Source organism: Hypomesus nipponensis, chromosome 15 (assembly GCF_054491055.1).
Source record: "Hypomesus nipponensis isolate SF chromosome 15, ASM5449105v1, whole genome shotgun sequence".
NCBI classification, from domain to species: Eukaryota; Metazoa; Chordata; class Actinopteri; order Osmeriformes; family Osmeridae; genus Hypomesus; species Hypomesus nipponensis.
Window position 1 is genome coordinate 19,455,001 of NC_140375.1, and position 19,318 is coordinate 19,474,318.

The following is a 19,318-nucleotide window of genomic DNA, read 5'->3' on the forward strand; positions in this document are numbered from 1 at the left end:
TACTAGGCTATGAGACAACATGTCTGAAATGTATTTTGTATTCCAGAAAAGTCAAATTTTGTGGATGATGTTTATTATAGGCCTACGGCAGTAGTTTGTGAGTGAATAAAACTCCCTCACAATTTAAGATGTGTTCCATCAGAATTTGTTATGTGGACATGATCATCCAGTTAAGCCTCTTTGAAGTTTTTAAGTGGGCCTACACCCTTTTAATGTTATTATTTTTTTTTTAATCATTTATTGGGGTAACATTTTAACAGATTAAATATGAAAGACATATTGTGAGATGACAATCTCACACACTACTAATAGAACCCTGAGCTGAATACAGTTGAAGATGCTTCTCACCTGTGCGACCTTGGTGCCCACAGGTGCGTTTTCACGCACCTCCCCCTCGTAGGTGTTCAGGGCGAACGCAGGGCTGTAGAGGTTCGCTCCCCGGACCGTGATGTGGATCTGGGCCGTGCTGGTGAACACGCCGTCAGAAACAGACACGTTCAGGTTGTAGGTCGGCTCCATCCTCTGCTTGCGATGGCCTGACAGTGTTACGATCCCAGACTGCCCATCCATCACAAAGTTCATCCTCTCGTTTCCCGACAAGATGCTGTACTCCAGTTTGTCGAAGTCTGAGCTGTCAGCGTCTGACGCCTGAACGCAGGTGATGAAGTGGCCTCTGGGTGCCAGCTCGCTGACATACGCTTCGTAGAGCAGCTGGTTGAAGATGGGAGGGTTGTCGTTCATGTCGTTAACCACGACCGTGACTGATACTTCACTGCTCAGAGGCGGGAAGCCGTTATCCGTCGCCCGGACAATGAACTCATAGCGCTGGACAACCTCGTGGTCGAGCATGCGAGCGGTCAGGATGAGGCCACTGCTGCTGTCGATGTGGAAATAGTCCGTGCTGTTGTAGACCTCCGAGAAGATCTGGTAGCGCACCGCGTTGTTCTTCTCAGAATCTCGGTCGGTTGCTACAACCTGCAGCGCCGGAGTTCCAATCATCGCTGTCTCCGACAGGACTGCCCGGTATGACATCTTCTCAAACACTGGAGAGTTGTCATTGACGTCCAGAACCGTCACGTCTACATCGACCTCCGCCCTGGCGCCCGTCAGGGAGTCTGTGGCTCGGACCGTCAGCCGGTAGGAGGCGGCGACCTCGTAGTCCAGGAAGTTGATAACGCTGATGACGCCGGTGTCAAAGCCGATGTCGAACTGCAGTGCGGGGTCCCCCTCCACGATGGTGTAGATGATGCTCTGGCCCTCAGGGCTCGTGGCATTAATGCCCAGGATGGGTGTGTGAACCGCTACATCCTCGTTCACGGACACGGCATAGAAGGACTTATCAAACACCGGCATGGCCTTGTTGACAACGGTGATGGGGAACTCCGCAGTGGAAGAGAGAGGTGGATGCCCGCCGTCTTTGGCATACACCACCACATGGTATTCCATGTTGGACAGGTCCGACTCGAAAGCCTTCTTCAGACGGAGGCCTCCCGTTTGACGGTCTATCTCAAAGTGTCCGTGGTCGTCTTTCAGGAAGTAAGACACGTCCCCGTTGATGCCTTTGTCCTGGTCCACTGCCGTGACGCGGAATATGGGCGAGCCAGGTTCTGCTTCGACCTGCACCGCAGCGTAGTACGGCAGCCCCACGAACACAGGAGCATTGTCATTGACGTCCTCCAGCTGGACCTTCACCATCACCCTGGCAACGCGCAGGTGGTCGTGTTCCCGCCCAGCCTCCACTACCAGCTCGTAGAACTCTTGCTCCTCCCGGTCGAAGGGCTCACCCGTCGTCTGGATCACGCCGGAAGTCGGAAGGATCCGGAAGAGGGAACCGGCGTTCAGCAAGGTGTACTTGAGCGGCTCGTTCAGCCGGTTCCCCACTGCATTGACCACCGCCACCTTGGTGATATTGGTCACGTTCTCCTGGATAGAGGAGGAGTAGAGGTTCTGCGTGAACACCAGGCCGGAGTCCAGAGCCTCTCGGACCAGAACAGTGACCAGGGCCGTGCTTGAGAACTTCCCATCTGACACTTTCACATTGAAGCGAAAGCGCTCCTTGGAGAAGTTGTTGTTGGTCACCGTGAGGATGCCGGTGGAGGGATCAATGGAGAAGTGCTCCAGGCTGCCGTCCGTCAGGGAGTAGGTGAGCTCGGTGGGGACGTTTCTGTCGGGGTCTGTGGCCGCTACCTGCAGCGCCTCCACGCCCACGTAGGTGGGCAGCAGCAGGACAGCCTCGTAGGCGTCCTGAGTGAAGCGGGGAGGAGAGTCATTGGTGTCAATCACCTGGATGGTGACCTGGGTGGGGCTGTCGGCAGTCAGCTGGGGCCTCCCACTGTCCCTCACGTGGACGTGGAAGTTGAAACTTGCGAACGTCTCATGATCCAAATTTGCGATTGTCCTTATGGAGCCGGTCCCGGAGTCGACGGTGAAGAACATCTTGGCGGTGTCCTCTACGATCTGGTAGACCAGGAGGGCGTTCTGGTTGCGGTCGGCGTCCGTGGCCCTGATAACCAGCGGAGACTCGTCTGGGTTCAGGACCACGCTGTTGACGGCCGCCGCCTCACTGATGCTGCCGTGGTAACGGAGCTGCTGAAACACGGGCGGGTTGTCGTTCTCGTCGCCCACGGCGACCAGCAGCGTAGCGTTGGAGGTCATGCCTGCCATGTTGGTGGCCTGGACGGTGAGGGAGTAGGAGGGCGTGGCCTCATAGTCTAGAGGCTTCTGGGTAGTGATCACGCCGCTGTACTGGTTGATCCTGAACACGCGCTCCTCGTTGCCCCGCCTGATGTCGTAGGTCAGGGTGGACTGGCTGATTGCGGTCACCGTGGTGACGGACGTTCCCACGGCAACGTTCTCTGTGACTTCGGCTTGGTATTCTGGCTGGGGGAACTTGGGCCCAGCGTTGTCCGAGAGGGTTACGGCGATCCGGACGACCGTGGTGGAGGAGAGGGGAGGGGAGCCGTTATCGGTGGCTCTGACCGTGAGGACGTAGTGGCCGATGGAGGAGAGATCCAGCTCCCTCGCTACGGACACGATACCCAGCACTGCATCCATCCGGAACATGTTCCCTGTGTTCCCTAGGAGACAAAGACACCAGAGAGCTACGTCAGCAAGACAAGAAGTTACCAAGTCATCATTTTCAGTCATCAATTACTGAACTTGTTTATCCACACCCAGAGCAGCAGAAAACATGCAACTGTTGTCAGATGCGACAGGCTCCTACCTGATTCTAGGGCGTACAGCAGCTCTGCGTTGGCGCCCGTGTCCTTGTCCAGTGCTGTGACCTGGATAACGGCCGAGCCCACAGCAGCAGACTCGTACACCGAGCCTTCGTACAGCGCGCTGGTAAAGACCGGGATGTGGTCGTTCACGTCCTCCACCTCCACCAGCACCCGCGCTAGGTTCCTCCGATACGGGAACTCCTGGTCCTTCACCTGAGCAGAGAGGGAGAACAGGCTCACTGAAGCTGGAACTGGAGAAGGGAGTGGCAAGGTAAAACCCTTTAGTACTTGGTCTTAAGAGACTTTAGGGACGCAGCCGCTGGTAGAGCAGATGAGAATTAGGAGGGTTGATGAGATTGATGTTATGCCCTGGTGCGAGACACTGGGGCGATAAACAGCATCAGAATTAGCATCAGAATTAGCATCAGAATTAGCATCAGCATCAGAATCAGCCCTCTTCTCGGCATCATGAAATCCTGCTCTGCTCTTAAACAACAAACCCAACAAGCTGGTGAGAGTTAGTCCTGAATAGGGTCTGGGAAAGGATCGCTCAGCCCATCAGATATCTTTGTTCCAGCTCTCAATATGCATGTGTTGTCTTTTCAAGAGAACACCACAAAGGAGATTTGTTCTGCTCAAATCCGTTTATCTGAATGCCAGAAACCCTTACAAGTGGAACTGTAAATGTTCCAACCTGGGAATACAATCCTGGATCCTATAAAGTAGTGGATCAATAGAGTATTTGATCTAAAGAGTAGTAGATCTAAAGAGTATTATTAGGGTACTAGGCTTCTTAATGCTGTAGAATGCTCCATTCTTCCCAACTCCTTGCTCCATGCTTCCCAAAGTTCTGTGGTCAACGATTTTTCCATTTTTGACCGTTGCTATGCATAATTGACCGCTGTCAAGGGAAGTGGCCTTTTTTCCTCGGATTCACGTCTTTTGTAGCACTCCGCAAGTAGTCCGGTAACTTATCAACCCCAGCGTATTCCGTTGCTTAGCGACGTCTGAAGTTCAACGTCTTTGGTGAACTATTTCTCTGCTGATCAACACTATGAATGGTAACAAATAAATTGTAAAAAGACACACTGTGTTAAGTTATTTGTTTCATTTTGGCAAGTAGCCGTGTAATAAGCGGGATAATGTATAGAACGCCAGTCATTATCGGGAAAATAAGCCCCTTCAGGGCGAAGCAAAACCGTGCTGTTTGCCCTGTCGGGGCTTATTTTCCCAATAATGACTGGCGTTCCTTACGTAGATCTAAAGAGTAGTAGATCTATAGAGTAGTAGATCTAAAGAGTAGTAGATCTATAGAGTAGTAGATCTATAGAGTAGTAGATCTATAGAGTAGCAGATCTAAAGAGTAGTAGATCTATAGAGTAGTAGATCTATAGAGTAGTAGATCTAAAGAGTAGTAGATCTATAGAGTAGCAGATCTAAATAGTAGTAGATTTATAGAGTAGTAGATCTATAGAGTAGCAGATCTAAAGAGTAGTAGATCTATAGAGTAGTAGATCTATAGAGTATTAGGTCTATAGAGTAGCAGATCTAAAGAGTAGTAGATCTAAAGAGTAGTAGATCTATAGAGTAGCAGATCTATAGAGTTGTAGATCTATAAAGCTGTAGATCTATAGAGTAGTAGATCTATAGACTAGCAGATCTAAAGAGTAGTAGATCTATAGAGTAGTAGATCTAAAGAGTAGTAGATCTATAGAGTAGCAGATCTAAATAGTAGTAGATTTATAGAGTAGTAGATCTATAGAGTAGCAGATCTAAAGAGTAGTAGATCTATAGAGTAGTAGATCTATAGAGTATTAGATCTATAGAGTAGCAGATCTAAAGAGTAGTAGATCTAAAGAGTAGTAGATCTATAGAGTAGCAGATCTATAGAGTTGTAGATCTATAAAGCTGTAGATCTATAGAGTAGTAGATCTATAGAGTAGTAGATCTATAGAGTAGTAGATCTATAGAGTAGTAGATCTATAGAGTAACAGATCTCAAGAGTTGTAGATCTATAGAGTAGTAGATCTATAGAGTAGTAGATCTAAAGAGTAGTAGATCTATAGAGTAGTAGATCTATAGAGTAGTAGATCTATAGAGTAGTGGATCCAATAGAGCAGACAGCACATTGGATTGTATGTGGTCTGAATATCCATACAAGGTCTGTCATGCAAACTTTGGTTTACACACACACACACACACACACACACACACGCGCGCGCACACACACACACACACACACACCGTCTCTATGTGCTATCACACACACAGTGGTGGCGTCTCCTTGTGTCCCTGCTGAGGTGGGAGGCTGGTTGCTGCTCAGAGAAATAAGGTGGGCCAGAGGCAGGGAGCCCGTGGCGTGTGGTGAGGCAGGGAGCCCGTGGCGTGTGGTGAGGCAGGGAGTGTGTGTGGTGAGGCAGGGAGTGCGTGTGGCGAGGCAGGGAGCGCGTGGCGTGTGGTGAGGCAGGGAGCGCATGGCCAGTAGGTGAGGCAGGGAGCGCATGGCCAGTAGGTGAGGCAGGGAGGGCATGGCCAGTAGGTGAGGCAGGGAGCGCATAGCCAGGGGGTGAGGCAGGGAGGGCATGGCCAGGGGGTGAGGCAGGGAGCGCGTGACCGGTAGGTGAGGCAGGGAGCGCATGGCCAGTAGGTGATACAGGCAGCGCGTGGCGTGTGGTGAGGCAGGGAGCGCGTGACCGGTAGGTGAGGCAGGGAGCGCATGGCCAGTAGGTGATACAGGCAGCGCGTGGCGTGTGGTGAGGCAGGGAGCGCGTGGCGTGTGGTGAGGCAGGGAGCGCATGGCCAGTAGGTGAGGCAGGCAGCACGTGGCGTGTGGTGAGGCAGGGAGCGCATGGCCAGTAGGTGAGGCAGGCAGCACGTGGCGTGTGGTGAGGCAGGGAGTGCGTGGCGTGTGGTGAGGCAGGGAGCGCATGGCCAGTAGGTGAGGCAGGCAGCACGTGGCGTGTGGTGAGGCAGGGAGGGCATGGCCAGGGGGTGAGGCAGGGAGGGCATGGCCAGGGGGTGAGGCAGGGAGCGCGTGACCAGTAGGTGAGGTACATTCATATTATACTGCTGCCGCAAAGATACTCTGATAACACATCATTATTTTTATTTTAATCTTTTCCTTTGATTAATCAAGGTCAATGACCAGCGAGGAAATCTGTAATTACTGAGCTGCCTGCAGATGTCACTCAATGGTTCATTTCAGATAACAGCTGACAGAAACATTCCCAACACCAGACAGCCAGCAAGGCTACAACTGCATGTCTTCCTTCTGATCATAATCCTGACTGCCTGGAGGTGGAGTCTGGTTCAGACACACACACCAGCAGGACTCCCATGATGGTACTGTTACCATGGTACTGTCCCTGTTAAAGAGTGTTACCATGACGGTGAGGACGTGGCGAGCGCAGGCCTCATGGTCGAGGCGCTGGGAGGTGAGCAGGGTGCCGGAGGCGGGGTCTAGATGGAACAGGCGTAGGCTGGCGGGGTCCAGCGCCCCCTGTAGGGAGTAGCTGAGCCGGTGCTGCTCGTCACGGTCCGACGCCAGCACCTGAACCACCTCTGTGTCCGGGGGCGTGTCCTCCGACACCGCCACCTCGTAGCTGGGCTGGGAGAACATGGGGGCGTTGTCATTGGTGTCCAGAACCGTGATGTGGACCTGGGGGGACAAAGATACAACCATGACCATCAAATGACCAAACACACAACCATGTTTTACAGCCTTTTTCACAGTGTCAGGATGGTTTACATCACACCAGCCTTCACCAGGCAGAGAGCTCCCAGGCTGACCCCCTGGTCTCCAGCCTCTACAGTCTGACCCCCTGGTCTCCAGCCTCTACAGTCTGATCCCCTGGTCTCCAGCCTCTACAGTCTGACCCCCTGGTCTCCAGCCTCTACAGTCTGACCCCCTGGTCTCCAGCCTCTACAGTCTGACCCCCTGGTCTCCAGCCTCTACAGTCTGATCCCCTGGTCTCCAGCCTCTACAGTCTGACCCCCTGGTCTCCAGCCTCTACAGTCTGACCCCCTGGTCTCCAGCCTCTACAGTCTGATCCCCTGGTCTCCAGCCTCTACAGTCTGACCCCCTGGTCTCCAGCCTCTACAGTCTGACCCCCTGGTCTCCAGCCTCTACAGTCTGACCCCCTGGTCTCCAGCCTCTACAGTCTGACCCCCTGGTCTCCAGCCTCTACAGTCTGACCCCCTGGTCTCCAGCCTCTATAGTCTGACCCCCTGGTCTCCAGGCTGCATCTCCACCAGCCTGTCCTGCCCCTGTACTCACTGTAAGTCGGTCTGGATAAGAGCGTCTGCTAAATGACTAAATGTAAATGTGTGTGTGAGCGTTTGTGTGTGATTCAGTGACTGGGTGGGGTGAGGAGAACAGCTATAGTGTGCGTTAGGGACAGTGACTCATGGAAATACAGAGGAGATGGTAGAGAGGAGGGGAGAGAGGAGAGAGGGAAAAGGAGAGACTGGAGGAGAGACCACAGACTCCATCTGCAGGACTAACTCTCTGGAGGAGAGACCCTGTATGTGATGTGTGAGAGAGAGAGAGAGTGCTCACAGTAGTGAAGCTAGCCCTGGGTGACCTGTAGCCTACACAGACAAAGGACTTGATAACAAGAGAAGGGCTGGGTTCCATGTGTCACAGCTACTATAGCTCACACACACACACACACACACACACACGCACGCACACACACACACACACACACACCCTCCTGATCACACACACTCCCTCTCTAATGTAGTGAGGACTCTCTCTGTTATGGCAGCAGTCAACCTTTGTTCATGTTGCCCCCAGCTCAGCTAAGACTCAGAGAGAGCAGAGAACAGAGGGAGGGAGAGAGACTCACAGAGAGAGCAGAGAACAGAGGGAGGGAGAGAGACTCAGAGAGAGCAGAGAACAGAGGGAGGGAGAGAGACTCAGAGAGAGCAGAGAACAGAGGGAGGGAGAGAGACTCAGAGAGAGCAGAGAACAGAGGGAGGGAGAGAGACTCAGAGAGAGCAGAGAACAGAGGGAGGGAGAGAGACTCAGAGAGAGCAGAGAACAGAGGGAGGGAGGGAGACTCAGAGAGAGAGCAGAGAACAGAGGGAGGGAGAGAGACTCAGAGAGAGCAGAGAACAGAGGGAGGGAGAGAGACTCAGAGAGAGCAGAGAACAGAGGGAGGGAGAGAGACTCAGAGAGAGAGCAGAGAACAGAGGGAGGGAGAGAGACTCAGAGAGAGCAGAGAACAGAGGGAGGGAGAGAGACTCAGAGACAGCAAGAGAGAAATGGACAGAGAGAGTGTGACAGACATCCCAGGAAAAGTACATGTGGGAGAAAGCAGATGAAAGTTAGAGGGAAGAGGATGCAGAAAATAAATGGTGAAAAAGGTAAAAACCTGAATAATAACTGTGTATTTCCATGTTTGTGACTATTGTGTTATATGTAGCAACAGGCTCTGGGACTGTAAATCCTCAGATTTTTACAGAAACAAAAACTGGCAGGTTAGGAGCCACACTGAATTACACATACACGCCCTCATGGCCATGGAGATGACAGGGTGAATGATGTGTGTGTGTCTGTGCGAATGTCTCTGAGTGTGTGTCTGTGTGTCGGTGCAGGTCTGTGTGAGTGTGTGTGTGTTTGTCATCATCTGTAGCACTGGTGTCAGAGGACAATAAAAGTGTCTCTTCCTGCCTTGGCTGGTAAAGGCCCTTCCCTTCACCTCTATAAAGATGCTAAAGCTAATATATTAGGTAAGAGGAGAGGAGGAGAGGACAGGAGGAGGAGAGGAGAGTGGAGGAGGAGCGACTGACGAGACATAGAGTATAGTTAGTTAGTTATCACCATCGTGCTTTGATCAATCGGATAGTCCTTGATGCACCATCAGTCATTTACTGATGGGACAGAAACTATCTGTCAATGGCTGACGGGACAGGACTATCTGTCAGAAGACGTTTTCAGATGAGGGGCTGCAAGAGACACAGGGAGATAAGAAAAGAGGATGAGGAGAGGAGAGAATGAGGAGAGGATGAGGAGGATGAGAAGAGGAGAGGATGAGGAGAGGATGAGGAGAGGATGAGGAGAGGATGAGAAGAGGATGAGGAGGATGAGGAGAGGATGAGGAGGATGAGGAGAGGATGAGGAGGATGAGAAGAGGATGAGGAGGATGAGGAGAGGATGAGGAGGATGAGGAGAGGATGAGGAGGATGAGAAGAGGATGAGGAGAGGAGAGAATGAGGAGAGGATGAGGAGGATGAGGAGAGGATGAGGAGGATGAGAAGAGGATGAGGAGAGGAGAGAATGAGGAGAGGATGAGGAGGATGAGAAGAGGATAAGGAGAGGATGAGGAGAGGATGAGAAGAGGATGAGGAGGATGAGGAGAGGATGAGGAGGATGAGGAGAGGAAAGGATGAGGAGAGGATGAGGAGAGGATGAGGAGAGGATGAGAAGAGGATGAGGAGGATGAGGAGAGGAAAAGATGAGGAGGATGAGAAGAGGAGAGGAAGAGGAGAGGATGAGAAGAAGATGAGAAGAGGATGAGAAGAGGATGAGGAGAGGATGAGAAGAAGATGAGGAGAAGATGAGAAGAGGATGAGGAGAGGATGAGGACAGGGTCGTCTTAATAACACTTGAGGCCCCCTGCCCGCTAATCGCACAGTCCATTTCTCAACAGCGATATAGCCAAATAGCCCACACAGGATCACTGCCTGGGTGATTGAACCATATATTTCAGTCAGCAGATGGTAACTACTGTTTGAATCGTGAGATTCCATCTGAAAAATACTGCCGGTGACAATGTTGTTAGAATAGCTTGTGTCAAAGGGGGTTCAGCTTGTTTGATATTAAATGGACCCATCTGCAACCAACGCAAGCAAGCACACCCTACAATTTCCCCAGAAATTTTACCCTCTCTAGTTTTTGTTACATTTTGGCCCCTGATTGGTCGAGGTACCGGGCTTAAGGCCAGGTAAGCCCGTGCATTAAGGGGCCACTGGATGAAGAGAGGATGAAGAGAGGATGAGGAGAGGATGAAGAGAGAGGTGACAGGATGTGTACCCGTGTGGAGGCAGAGTGAGGCAGAGTGAGGCAGAGTGAGGCAGAGTGAGGCAGTACCTGTGTAGAGGCGGTGTTGGACCCATCTGTCACCTCCAGGGTGAGGTTATAGAAGGAGCGCTGCTCTGCGTCGAGGGGCCGGGCGATGATGATGGTACCGGCTCCCTTCTCCACTCCAAACACGCTGTCTAGGTTACCGCCTGCACCAAGGGGACACACTGACTTTTAAACATAAAGATTACAGAGAACCCACCCAGTCACCAAGTCCCTCCCTCTGTCCCCCACTCACCCCTCCCTCCCTCTGTCCCCCACCCACCCCTCCCTCCCTCTGTCCCTCACCCACCCCTCCCTCCCTCTGTCACTCACCCAGTCCCTCCCTCTGTCCCCCACTCACCCCTCCCTCCCTCTGTCACTCACCCAGTCCCTCCCTCCCTCTGTCACTCACCCAGTCCCTCCCTCTGTCCCCCACCCACCCCTCCCTCCCTCTGTCACTCACCCAGTCCCTCCCTCTGTCACTCACCCAGTCCCTCCCTCTGTCCCCCACCCACTCACCCCTCCCTCCCTCCTTCCCACTCCCTCCAACACTCACCCCGTCACACATAATGGCACTGTCTAATGTGAGGGAGGGAGAGGAGATGTTGTAGGCAGGTGTGATATGAGATCAGCAGTCGCCACGGTGACACTCAGCAACACGTGACACATGTATGCACCATGCAAACACACACATGATCACAAAAGATCTTAACACACACACACGGTGGCCATGCACAGTTCACATGTGGGGGTTGTGTGTGTGTGTTTATGGGTCCATATGCATCACACATGTTGCAGTGTGTGTGTTCAAATCTGTTTGTCTCACTACAATATCCTCTCTCCTGACACACACCCGTTTAAACAGGTCATTTAGTTCCTCTTAATCACAGCTCCTCACAGCTGGCGGCGTGAGTGTGTGTGAGTGTGTGTGAGTGTGTGTGACTGTCAGACCCGTGGTGCAGACTCAGAGATTCCTTGACGGCGTCTCTGTCTAATAACTCCATGACCTCACACTGTGGCCCACCACCCAACATGTTTGTGTGTAAGAGTGTGTGTGTGTTTAAGAGTGTGTGTGTGTTTAAGAGTGTGTGTGTAAGAGTGTGTGTTTAAGAGTGTGTGTGTGTTTAAGAGTGTGTGTGTAAGTGTGTGTGTGTAAGTGTGTGTGTGTAAGAGTGTGTGTATAAGAGTGTGTGTGTAAGAGTGTGTGTTTAAGAGTGTGTGTGTGTTTAAGAGTGTGTGTTGTGTGTGTGTGTAAGTGTATGTGTGTGTGTGTGTTTAAGAGTGTGTGTGTTGTGTGTGTGTGTATGTGTGTGTGCGTGTTTAAGAGTGTGTGTGTTGTGTGAAGAGGAGAGGAGGGAGAGGAGGAGCGAGGAGGTGTGGAGGGAGAGGAGGAGTGGAGGAAGAGGAGGAGCGAGGAGGAAAGGAGGAGAGGAGTGAGGAGGAGAGGAGGAGAAGAGGAGAGAGAAGGGGTGGAGGGAGAGGGGGAGAGGAGGAAGTGGGTTAGCTGGAATGGGACAAGATATTCCACCAGTCCTGAACCACAGCAAATGAGAGATGTGGGTCTGAGCTAGATCTGGGATTGGTAGAGCCTGACTGTGGACATGGCACACACACTCAGCAGTGATGTTGGCGGTCGGTCAGCTTCGTCTGGAGATACCAGAGGCTGGTGGTCGTGGCGACCGCTGTAAAGGAGGATGACTGGTCTGTTTCTAGGATGTGGTGTGTGTGTCATGACGAGTGCATGACGAGTGCATTGGGTCTCAGTCTTACATTAATTGTTCAACTCCCTCTTCCTTCACCTAGCCTTTCATCTGAACGAACACACACACACACGCACGCACGCACGCAGACACACACACACACAAACTACAATCACACTCCACTTCTCTCCATCAATAAAACCATCATTCCTCAAGCCACCCTCTCCTCCCCCTCTCCCCTCCCTTTATCCTCCACCTCTCTCTCTGTTTATAACCCAGTCAGCCTCTCCATCCCTGCTTCTCATTCTCGCTCTATTAAAGCTTCTCTCCTAACCTTTGCCTGCTCAATCTTTACCACCTTCTCCATCTCTGCACTTCCCACCTCTCATTACAGCCTTCTCCTCTCCACTTGCCTCCTCCCTCCCCTCTTTTCATTCCCTCCTCTAATCGCAAGAATCTCCCCTTTCCACTTGTACCTCCCCCCCCTCCCTCCCCACCTCCCTCCCCCCTCCCTCCTCCCTCCCCCCCTCCCCCCTCCCTCCCTGGTGACCCTGTGAAATCTGTCCCCAGCCCCCCAGCCCACCCAGCTCTGTGTCTACTGAGACCCTAAACCTAACCCAGCTCTGTCTCTACTGGGATCTGTGTGTGCACATCGCTCTCTCTCGGTCAATTACTTGGGTGCATGCCTGTGTGTGTGTTTACATGTGAGTGTGTGTGGGGTCACTGACAGCTCAGGGGGTGGTGAGTGTGTGGGTGGTGTGTGTGATGTTTCAGCAGCCGTTAACAGCAGGTCATTAGACAGAGCTGTCGTCAGGGTCACAGAGGGGTCATTGCCATGGCAGCAGCTATGGGGTTGCTAACGAGGGACATGGTGAGGTCTAGGAGCCAATCAGGAAGGGGCAGAATTCCCTCCCAAACTAATCTTTCACTTTAACCTCTGGAGAAAGGCTAAGCATGCAGGACGATGTAGGACACACTTACACACAACATGCTAACACACTTACACACACAACATGCTAACACACACACACGCTTTAACACCTTACAGTGTTGGTGTGTCACACCCCTCCGCCCCTTCCTTCCAAAACGAACCAATCAAAGGCTGGCGTGAGCAGCACCAGGCAGACGGAGTCATGGAGTCATGGCAACACGTGAAGGATGGAGTCAAAGAAAGATAAAAAGGAGGGGAGGAGGAACAGAAAAGGGTGAAAGAAGAAGCAGTTCAAGGTTGAACTGAGATACCTTCTGAGGAGCAGTTCCTGCCACAAGCGCCCTGCAGGACATAGAACATCTCTCGGAAGGGACTGGAACCTTCCACACACGAAGCATCGCGACAGGAGAGAAGACAGGAGGGAGAGAAAGACAGACAGAAGGTGAGACAGGAGGGAGAGAAAGACAGACAGAAGGTGAGACAGGAGGGAGAGTGAGAGGGGAGGATTAGGGAGAGAAGAAGAGGAAGAGGGAGAGGAAGAGAGAAAAAAAGGTAAAAAAGAAAAGCAGAAAGATAAAGACGGAGATGTGATTCCATAGAAGAGAAATCCTGGTTATTATAGAGGAGGTGGGGAGGTGGGGAGGGGAGGTGAGAGGAGGTGGGGAGGTGGGGTGAGAGGAGGTGAAGAGAGGAGGGGAGAGGAAAGGAGAATAGGTGGGGAGAGGAGAGGAAGGGAGAAGAGTGGAGGGGAATGGAGGGGAGGGGACAGGAGGTGGGATAAAGGGAGAGGAGTAGAGTGGAGGGCAGAGGTGAGGGGACAGGAATGAGAGCATAGGAAGCACAGGAGAGCCAGAAGCAGACCAGAAGGTATCTCTCCCACAGGAGACATACTGGAACTCAACAAAACAGAGATGAATGGAGCATTCTGGGAAATGCGGTCTTGGTCGGTCAATCCAGCTGTCTCCTGGGCTGGCTGCTCTCATAGGGAACTCCAATACCCACAATGCAGTTTGTGGTCCAACATATTGATAAAAAGGGACCATATTTCACGTATAAATTCTTGACAATTATGTTTGACCATAATGTACTTAACTGGAAAAAGGTTAATCGTTCTTGGCTTGAACTCGCATTGAAGGGAAAGGATGCTGTGACTATGGACATGACATAATCTGCTAAGCCTTTCATGTGAAGGAAATTGAAGTTCATGGGAATGAAAGGTTTTAAGTGTTGTGTGTGCTCTGCATGTGAACCACTTAAAGGGAAGCGGAGGATTCATAAGATGCTGTGTAGGCCTGACTGAAAGGTACTTAACAAAACCTTATTTCATCACTTATGGAATGTTATTAAAGGGCAATGGATAGATGAGCTATCATTTCTGATCTAATTCAAATGAGATTGTGTCTAACTTCTGTTACAGCAGCCAGAATGAAGACACACCTAAGGACCCTACAACTCCACTCTGACACACACCAGCAGAGAGGGGTGTGTCATGGTACCATGGGATGGGGGAGGAGAGAGAACAAGCACAGATCATGCAGTGAGGACACAGTACCTGAGCTGAGCCTCACACACACACACACACACACACACACACGCTAAAACACCTCCAATCCAATCAGCCCTATGGAGGAGAGGGGCGTCACCTGTGATGTCGAACCATAGGGGGGCGGAGCTCTGCTGAGTGGAGACCACGCCCACAATCTCAGCCACCTTGTCGCTCTCCATGACGGTGAAGTTGTAGTACTGCTCCTCGAACACCAGGGGCAGCGCTGAGGTCGGAGGCCGGCGGATCCACTCGATATGCAACCGGGCGGTGGAGGACTTCTGGGGGCGGCCATTATCTGAGGCCTTTATCTGAGGAGGGGGAGGCAGGGTAGGGGGAAAGAGGGGAGGAGAGAAAGAGAGGACAGACAGAGAGAGAGAGAGAGACAGAGGGAGGGAAGAAAGAGGGAGAGAGATAGAGGGAGATACAGAGAGAGAGAGAGAGAGAGAGAGAGAGAGAGAGATACCGTAACATTACACTCCCCACCAAAAAGCCAGAACTAAAAATAGAACAAAATAACAGCATCTACAATAAAACACCAAGGAGAGAAGTGAGTCAGCAGGAGAACTAGCCTGGAGAACTAGCCTGGAGAACTAGCCTGGAGAACTAGCCTGGAGAACCAGCCTGGAGAACCTGCCCGGAGAACTAGCCCGGAGAACCAGCCCTGAGAACCAGCCTGAAGAACCAGCCTGGAGAACCAGCCCGGAGAACCAGCCCGGAGAACCATCCCGGAGAACCAGCCCGGAGAACTAGCCCGGAGAACCAGCCCGGAGAACTAGCCCGGAAAACCAGCCTGGAGAACCAGCCCGGAGAACCAGCCTGAAGAACTAGCCTGGAGAACTAGCCTGGAGAACTAGCCTGGAGAACCAGCCTGGAGAACTAGCCTGGAGAACTAGCCTGGAGAACCAGCCTGGAGAACCAGCCTGGAGAACTATCCCGGAGAACCAGCCTGGAGAACTAGCCTGGAGAACCAGCCTGGAGAACCAGCCTGGAGAACTAGCCTGGAGAACCAGCCTGGAGAACTAGCCTGGAGAACCAGCCTGGAGAACCAGCCTGGAGAACCAGCCTGGAGAACTAGCCTGGAGAACCAGCCTGGAGAACCAGCCTGGAGAACTAGCCTGGAGAACTAGCCTGGAGAACCAGCCTGGAGAACCAGCCTGGAGAACTAGCCTGGAGAACTAGCCTGGAGAACCAGCCTGGAGAACCAGCCTGGAGAACTAGCCTGGAGAACCAGCCTGGAGAACTAGCCTGGAGAACTAGCTCCTGTCGAGCTCCTAACTGTTGCAGTCGCTCGTGTTTAGTAATACAGCAGAGGTAAACAACATCCAAAATAAATGACTTCAGATAGATTTTAAAGAAAACATCATGAATTATGAACCTGAACCAAGTTCCTATTTCTCTCTCTCCTCTCTCTCTGTCTGTCTGTCTCTCTCTCTCTCTCATGAGTTAGAGAGACAGAGGACAGAGACAGAGAGAGAGAGGAAGACGTACTGTGAGAATGTCTTTCTCTCTCTCATGAGTCAGAGAGAGAGAGGAGAGTGAGGAGAGAGAGGAGAGAGGAATGAGAGAGAGAGGAAGACGTACTGTTAGAATGTCATAGCTCCCGGCCGTGAACTGTTTCCGTGACGACACCACAGCTGTCTTGGGGTCGATAAAGAACTTCCCTTCTTCGTTTCCATCGACGATGCTGTAGGAGAGGTCAGCATTGGCGCCCTCGTCGCGGTCGTAGGCGAAGGCCCGGTACAGTGGCTCCCCTCTCTTCCTCCGCTCTCGCTCCACCAGACGCACCTGGTACATCTTCTCTGGGAAGGTGGGCTTGTTGTCGTTCTCGTCCAGCACGCGCACACACACCCACACCGTGGAGGTCATGGGGCTGGCACCTCCATCAGATATACTCACCTGGGGGGGAGACCTTGTTAATACACACCCACACACACCATGGAGGTCATGGCAATGGGGCCTCTATCAGACACACTCACCTGATTAATACAAACACACACACACACACACACACACTTGGAAGAGAGGAGAGAGATCTCAGAAGTAGATGAATTAGAGAGAAACTGAAGAAAGAAAGAAACAAATGGGAGAGAGAAAAAAAGAAAGAAAGAAAGAAAGAAAGGGGAGAGAGAAAGGGAAGCAGGGAATAACCGTTTCAAACAGGATCGACATTAACAGCTCTCAGTCATTAGAGTGAAATTAGAAGAAGAGAGACAGAGGAGAATGGAGAAGAGAGACAGAAGTGGAGGGGGAAAGAGAGAGAGAGGAGAGACATGGTGGAGAGACAGAGGAGGGAAGAGAGGAAAGACATGGTGGAGAGACAGAGGAGGAAAGAGAGGAGAGAGAGAAAAGAGAGGAGACACATGGTGGAGAGACAGAGGAGGGAAGAGAGGAGAGACATGGTGGAGAGACAGAGGAGGGAAGAGAGGAGAGAGAGAAAAGAGAGGAGAGGGGAGAGAGAACAGAGAGGAGGGTAATGTATTAAAGCTGTACGTGCTCAGCCTGCCAACAATATCAGAGTCCAGGAGCTTCTCTATGGAGAACCCTCAACATCTCTCTGCTTCTCTCTCTCTCCTTCTTTCCTCTCTCTCCTTTCCTTCTCTTTCTGTCCATCCCGTGTCTGTCTGTCTGTCTGTCTGTCTGTCTGTCTGTCTCTCTCTGTCTCTCTCTCTCTCTCTGTCTCTCTCTCTGTCTCTCTCTCTCTCTCTCCTCCCTCCCCCCACAGACACAAACAAACACACACTCCTCTAGACTGAAAGGAAGTTAGACTGGCAGTGCTGGGAAGCTGAGACATGAAAGAGAAGAACTGACACGTATGAGCAGCTGGAGGCAGGCTATCCCGCATGCTATCACTCACAGAGTTACATAGTTACAGCTCCTCATCGCAACATGAGAGGAGAGGAGGAGGAGAGGAGAGGAGAGGAGGAGGAGAGGAGGAGAGAAGAGAGGAGGAGAAGAGGAGGAGAGGAGAAGAGGAGAAGAGAGAGGAGGATATGAGAGGAGAAGAGAGGAGGAGAAGAGAAGAGAGGAGGAGAAGAGAGGAGGAGATGAGAGGAGAATAGAGGAGAGGAGGAGAAGAGAGGAGAGAGGAGGAGATGGGAGGAGGAGAAGAGAGGAGAAGAGAGGAGATGAGAGGAGAAGAGAGGAGATGAGAGGAGAGGAGGAGAAGAGAGGAGAGATGAGAGGAGAGATGAGAGGAGAAGAGAGGAGATGAGAGGAGAGGAGATGAGAGGAGAAGAGAGGAGATGAGAGGAGATGAGAGGAGATGAGAGGAGATGAGAGGAGATGAGAGGAGATGAGAGGAGAGGAGATGAGAGGAGAGGAGATGAGAGGAGAAGAGAGGAGATGAGAGGAGATGAGAGGAGAAGAGAGGAGATGAGAGGAGAGATGAGAGGAGAAGAGAGGAGATGAGAGGAGAGATGAGAGGAGAGATGAGAGGAGAGATGAGAGGAGAAGAGAGGAGATGAGAGGAGAGGAGATGAGAGGAGAAGAGAGGAGATGAGAGGAGCAGCTCACTTCCAGGACGTGTTCTGCTTGCTGCTCCCGGTCCAGCTTCCTGGAGGTGGTGGTGATCAGCCCTGGAGACAGAGGTCAGAGGTCAGCACCAGGACCAGCCTGACACACCCACACTTAGCAGCACCAGATGCATCCAGAACACGTGAGATTCTCGCACACACACTCACTTTCTGCACACACACTCACAAACACAGACACTCTCTCTGCACACACACACACACACTCACAAACACACACTCTCTCTGCACACACACACACACACACTCACAAACACACACTCTCTCTGCACACACACTCACAAACATACACACTCTCTGCACACACACGCTTACAAACACTCTTTCTGCACAAAAATACTCTCTGCGCGCACACACACACACAAACACACACTCTGCGCACACATACATTCTCTCTCTCTGCATGCACTCATATACAATTCAATTCAACATGCTATAGTGGCATTAATGTTCAGGACAACAATGTTGTCAAAGTAGTCCACAGTGAAGGGACAACACATGAAATGATAAACATATGACTTCAACTACACTCTCTCGCACACACATACGCGCACAGGCTGTGCACGCATACACACACACGTGTCCAAAATGCTGTCGGACACACACGGACACACACACAAAGCTAACACAGTGACTTGTTCCACCTCCCCAAATGAGCGTGGTGACAGGGTAATTATGAACAGAGCCAGCTGTGTCACACTGCTAATTACATGCTCAGCCTCAACAATCCTAATTGTTTTCTTCCTTCATGTAATTACAACAGAACAGAGAGATGGGAGGGGGAGGGGGGGCATGTCCTTACATACAGACTCCCTCCCTGCTCTCCCATTCTTAAACACCTTTCTTCATCCTCTCTCTCTCTCCCCTCTCTCCCTGGTGTCTGACCTTACGTGAGGTGAAACTAAACCTAATAAACCCCCAGTGTGTCCACAATACCTTTATACTTTCATTTAATTCCTTTCAACATTTTTCTTCATATCGGCCCCTCCCACTCTCCCCAATCTCCTCATCGTATCATTAGATCTGCTACACTGCAACCATATATCATTGCTTTGTGACCCACACACGCACGCACACACACACCAAGAGAGAAACCAAGAGTGTTGTGTTTCAGAAAGAGTAAGTAGGATGGGAGTATTTTATTATATCACCAACCTCCCTTCCTCTCCCCTCTCTCCTTCTCCCCCTCTCTCCCTCCCTTCCTCTCCCCTCTCTCCTTCTCCCCCTCTCTCCCTCCCTTCCTCTCCCCTCTCTCCTTCTCCCTCTCTCTCCCTCCCTTCCTCTCCCCTCTCTCCTTCTCCCTCTCTCTCTCTTCCATCAC

At 51.7% G+C, this 19,318-nt stretch overlaps 1 protein-coding gene across 1 annotated transcript in view; it reads right to left on the reverse strand.

The window, feature by feature from the left end:
• The window catches only part of fat3a (FAT atypical cadherin 3a), a 78,255-nt gene that overhangs the window by 27,616 nt on the left and 31,321 nt on the right, over positions 1–19,318 (reverse strand). The window contains exons 3-9 of the mRNA XM_084674030.1: positions 17,981–18,042; positions 16,049–16,363; positions 14,565–14,775; positions 10,318–10,457; positions 6,604–6,879; positions 3,224–3,434; positions 349–3,077 (exon numbers count right to left, since the gene is read on the reverse strand). Coding sequence (XP_084530156.1) covers positions 349–3,077; positions 3,224–3,434; positions 6,604–6,879; positions 10,318–10,457; positions 14,565–14,775; positions 16,049–16,363; positions 17,981–18,042 — 3,944 coding nt within the window. The remainder of the gene's footprint in view (positions 1–348; positions 3,078–3,223; positions 3,435–6,603; positions 6,880–10,317; positions 10,458–14,564; positions 14,776–16,048; positions 16,364–17,980; positions 18,043–19,318) is intronic.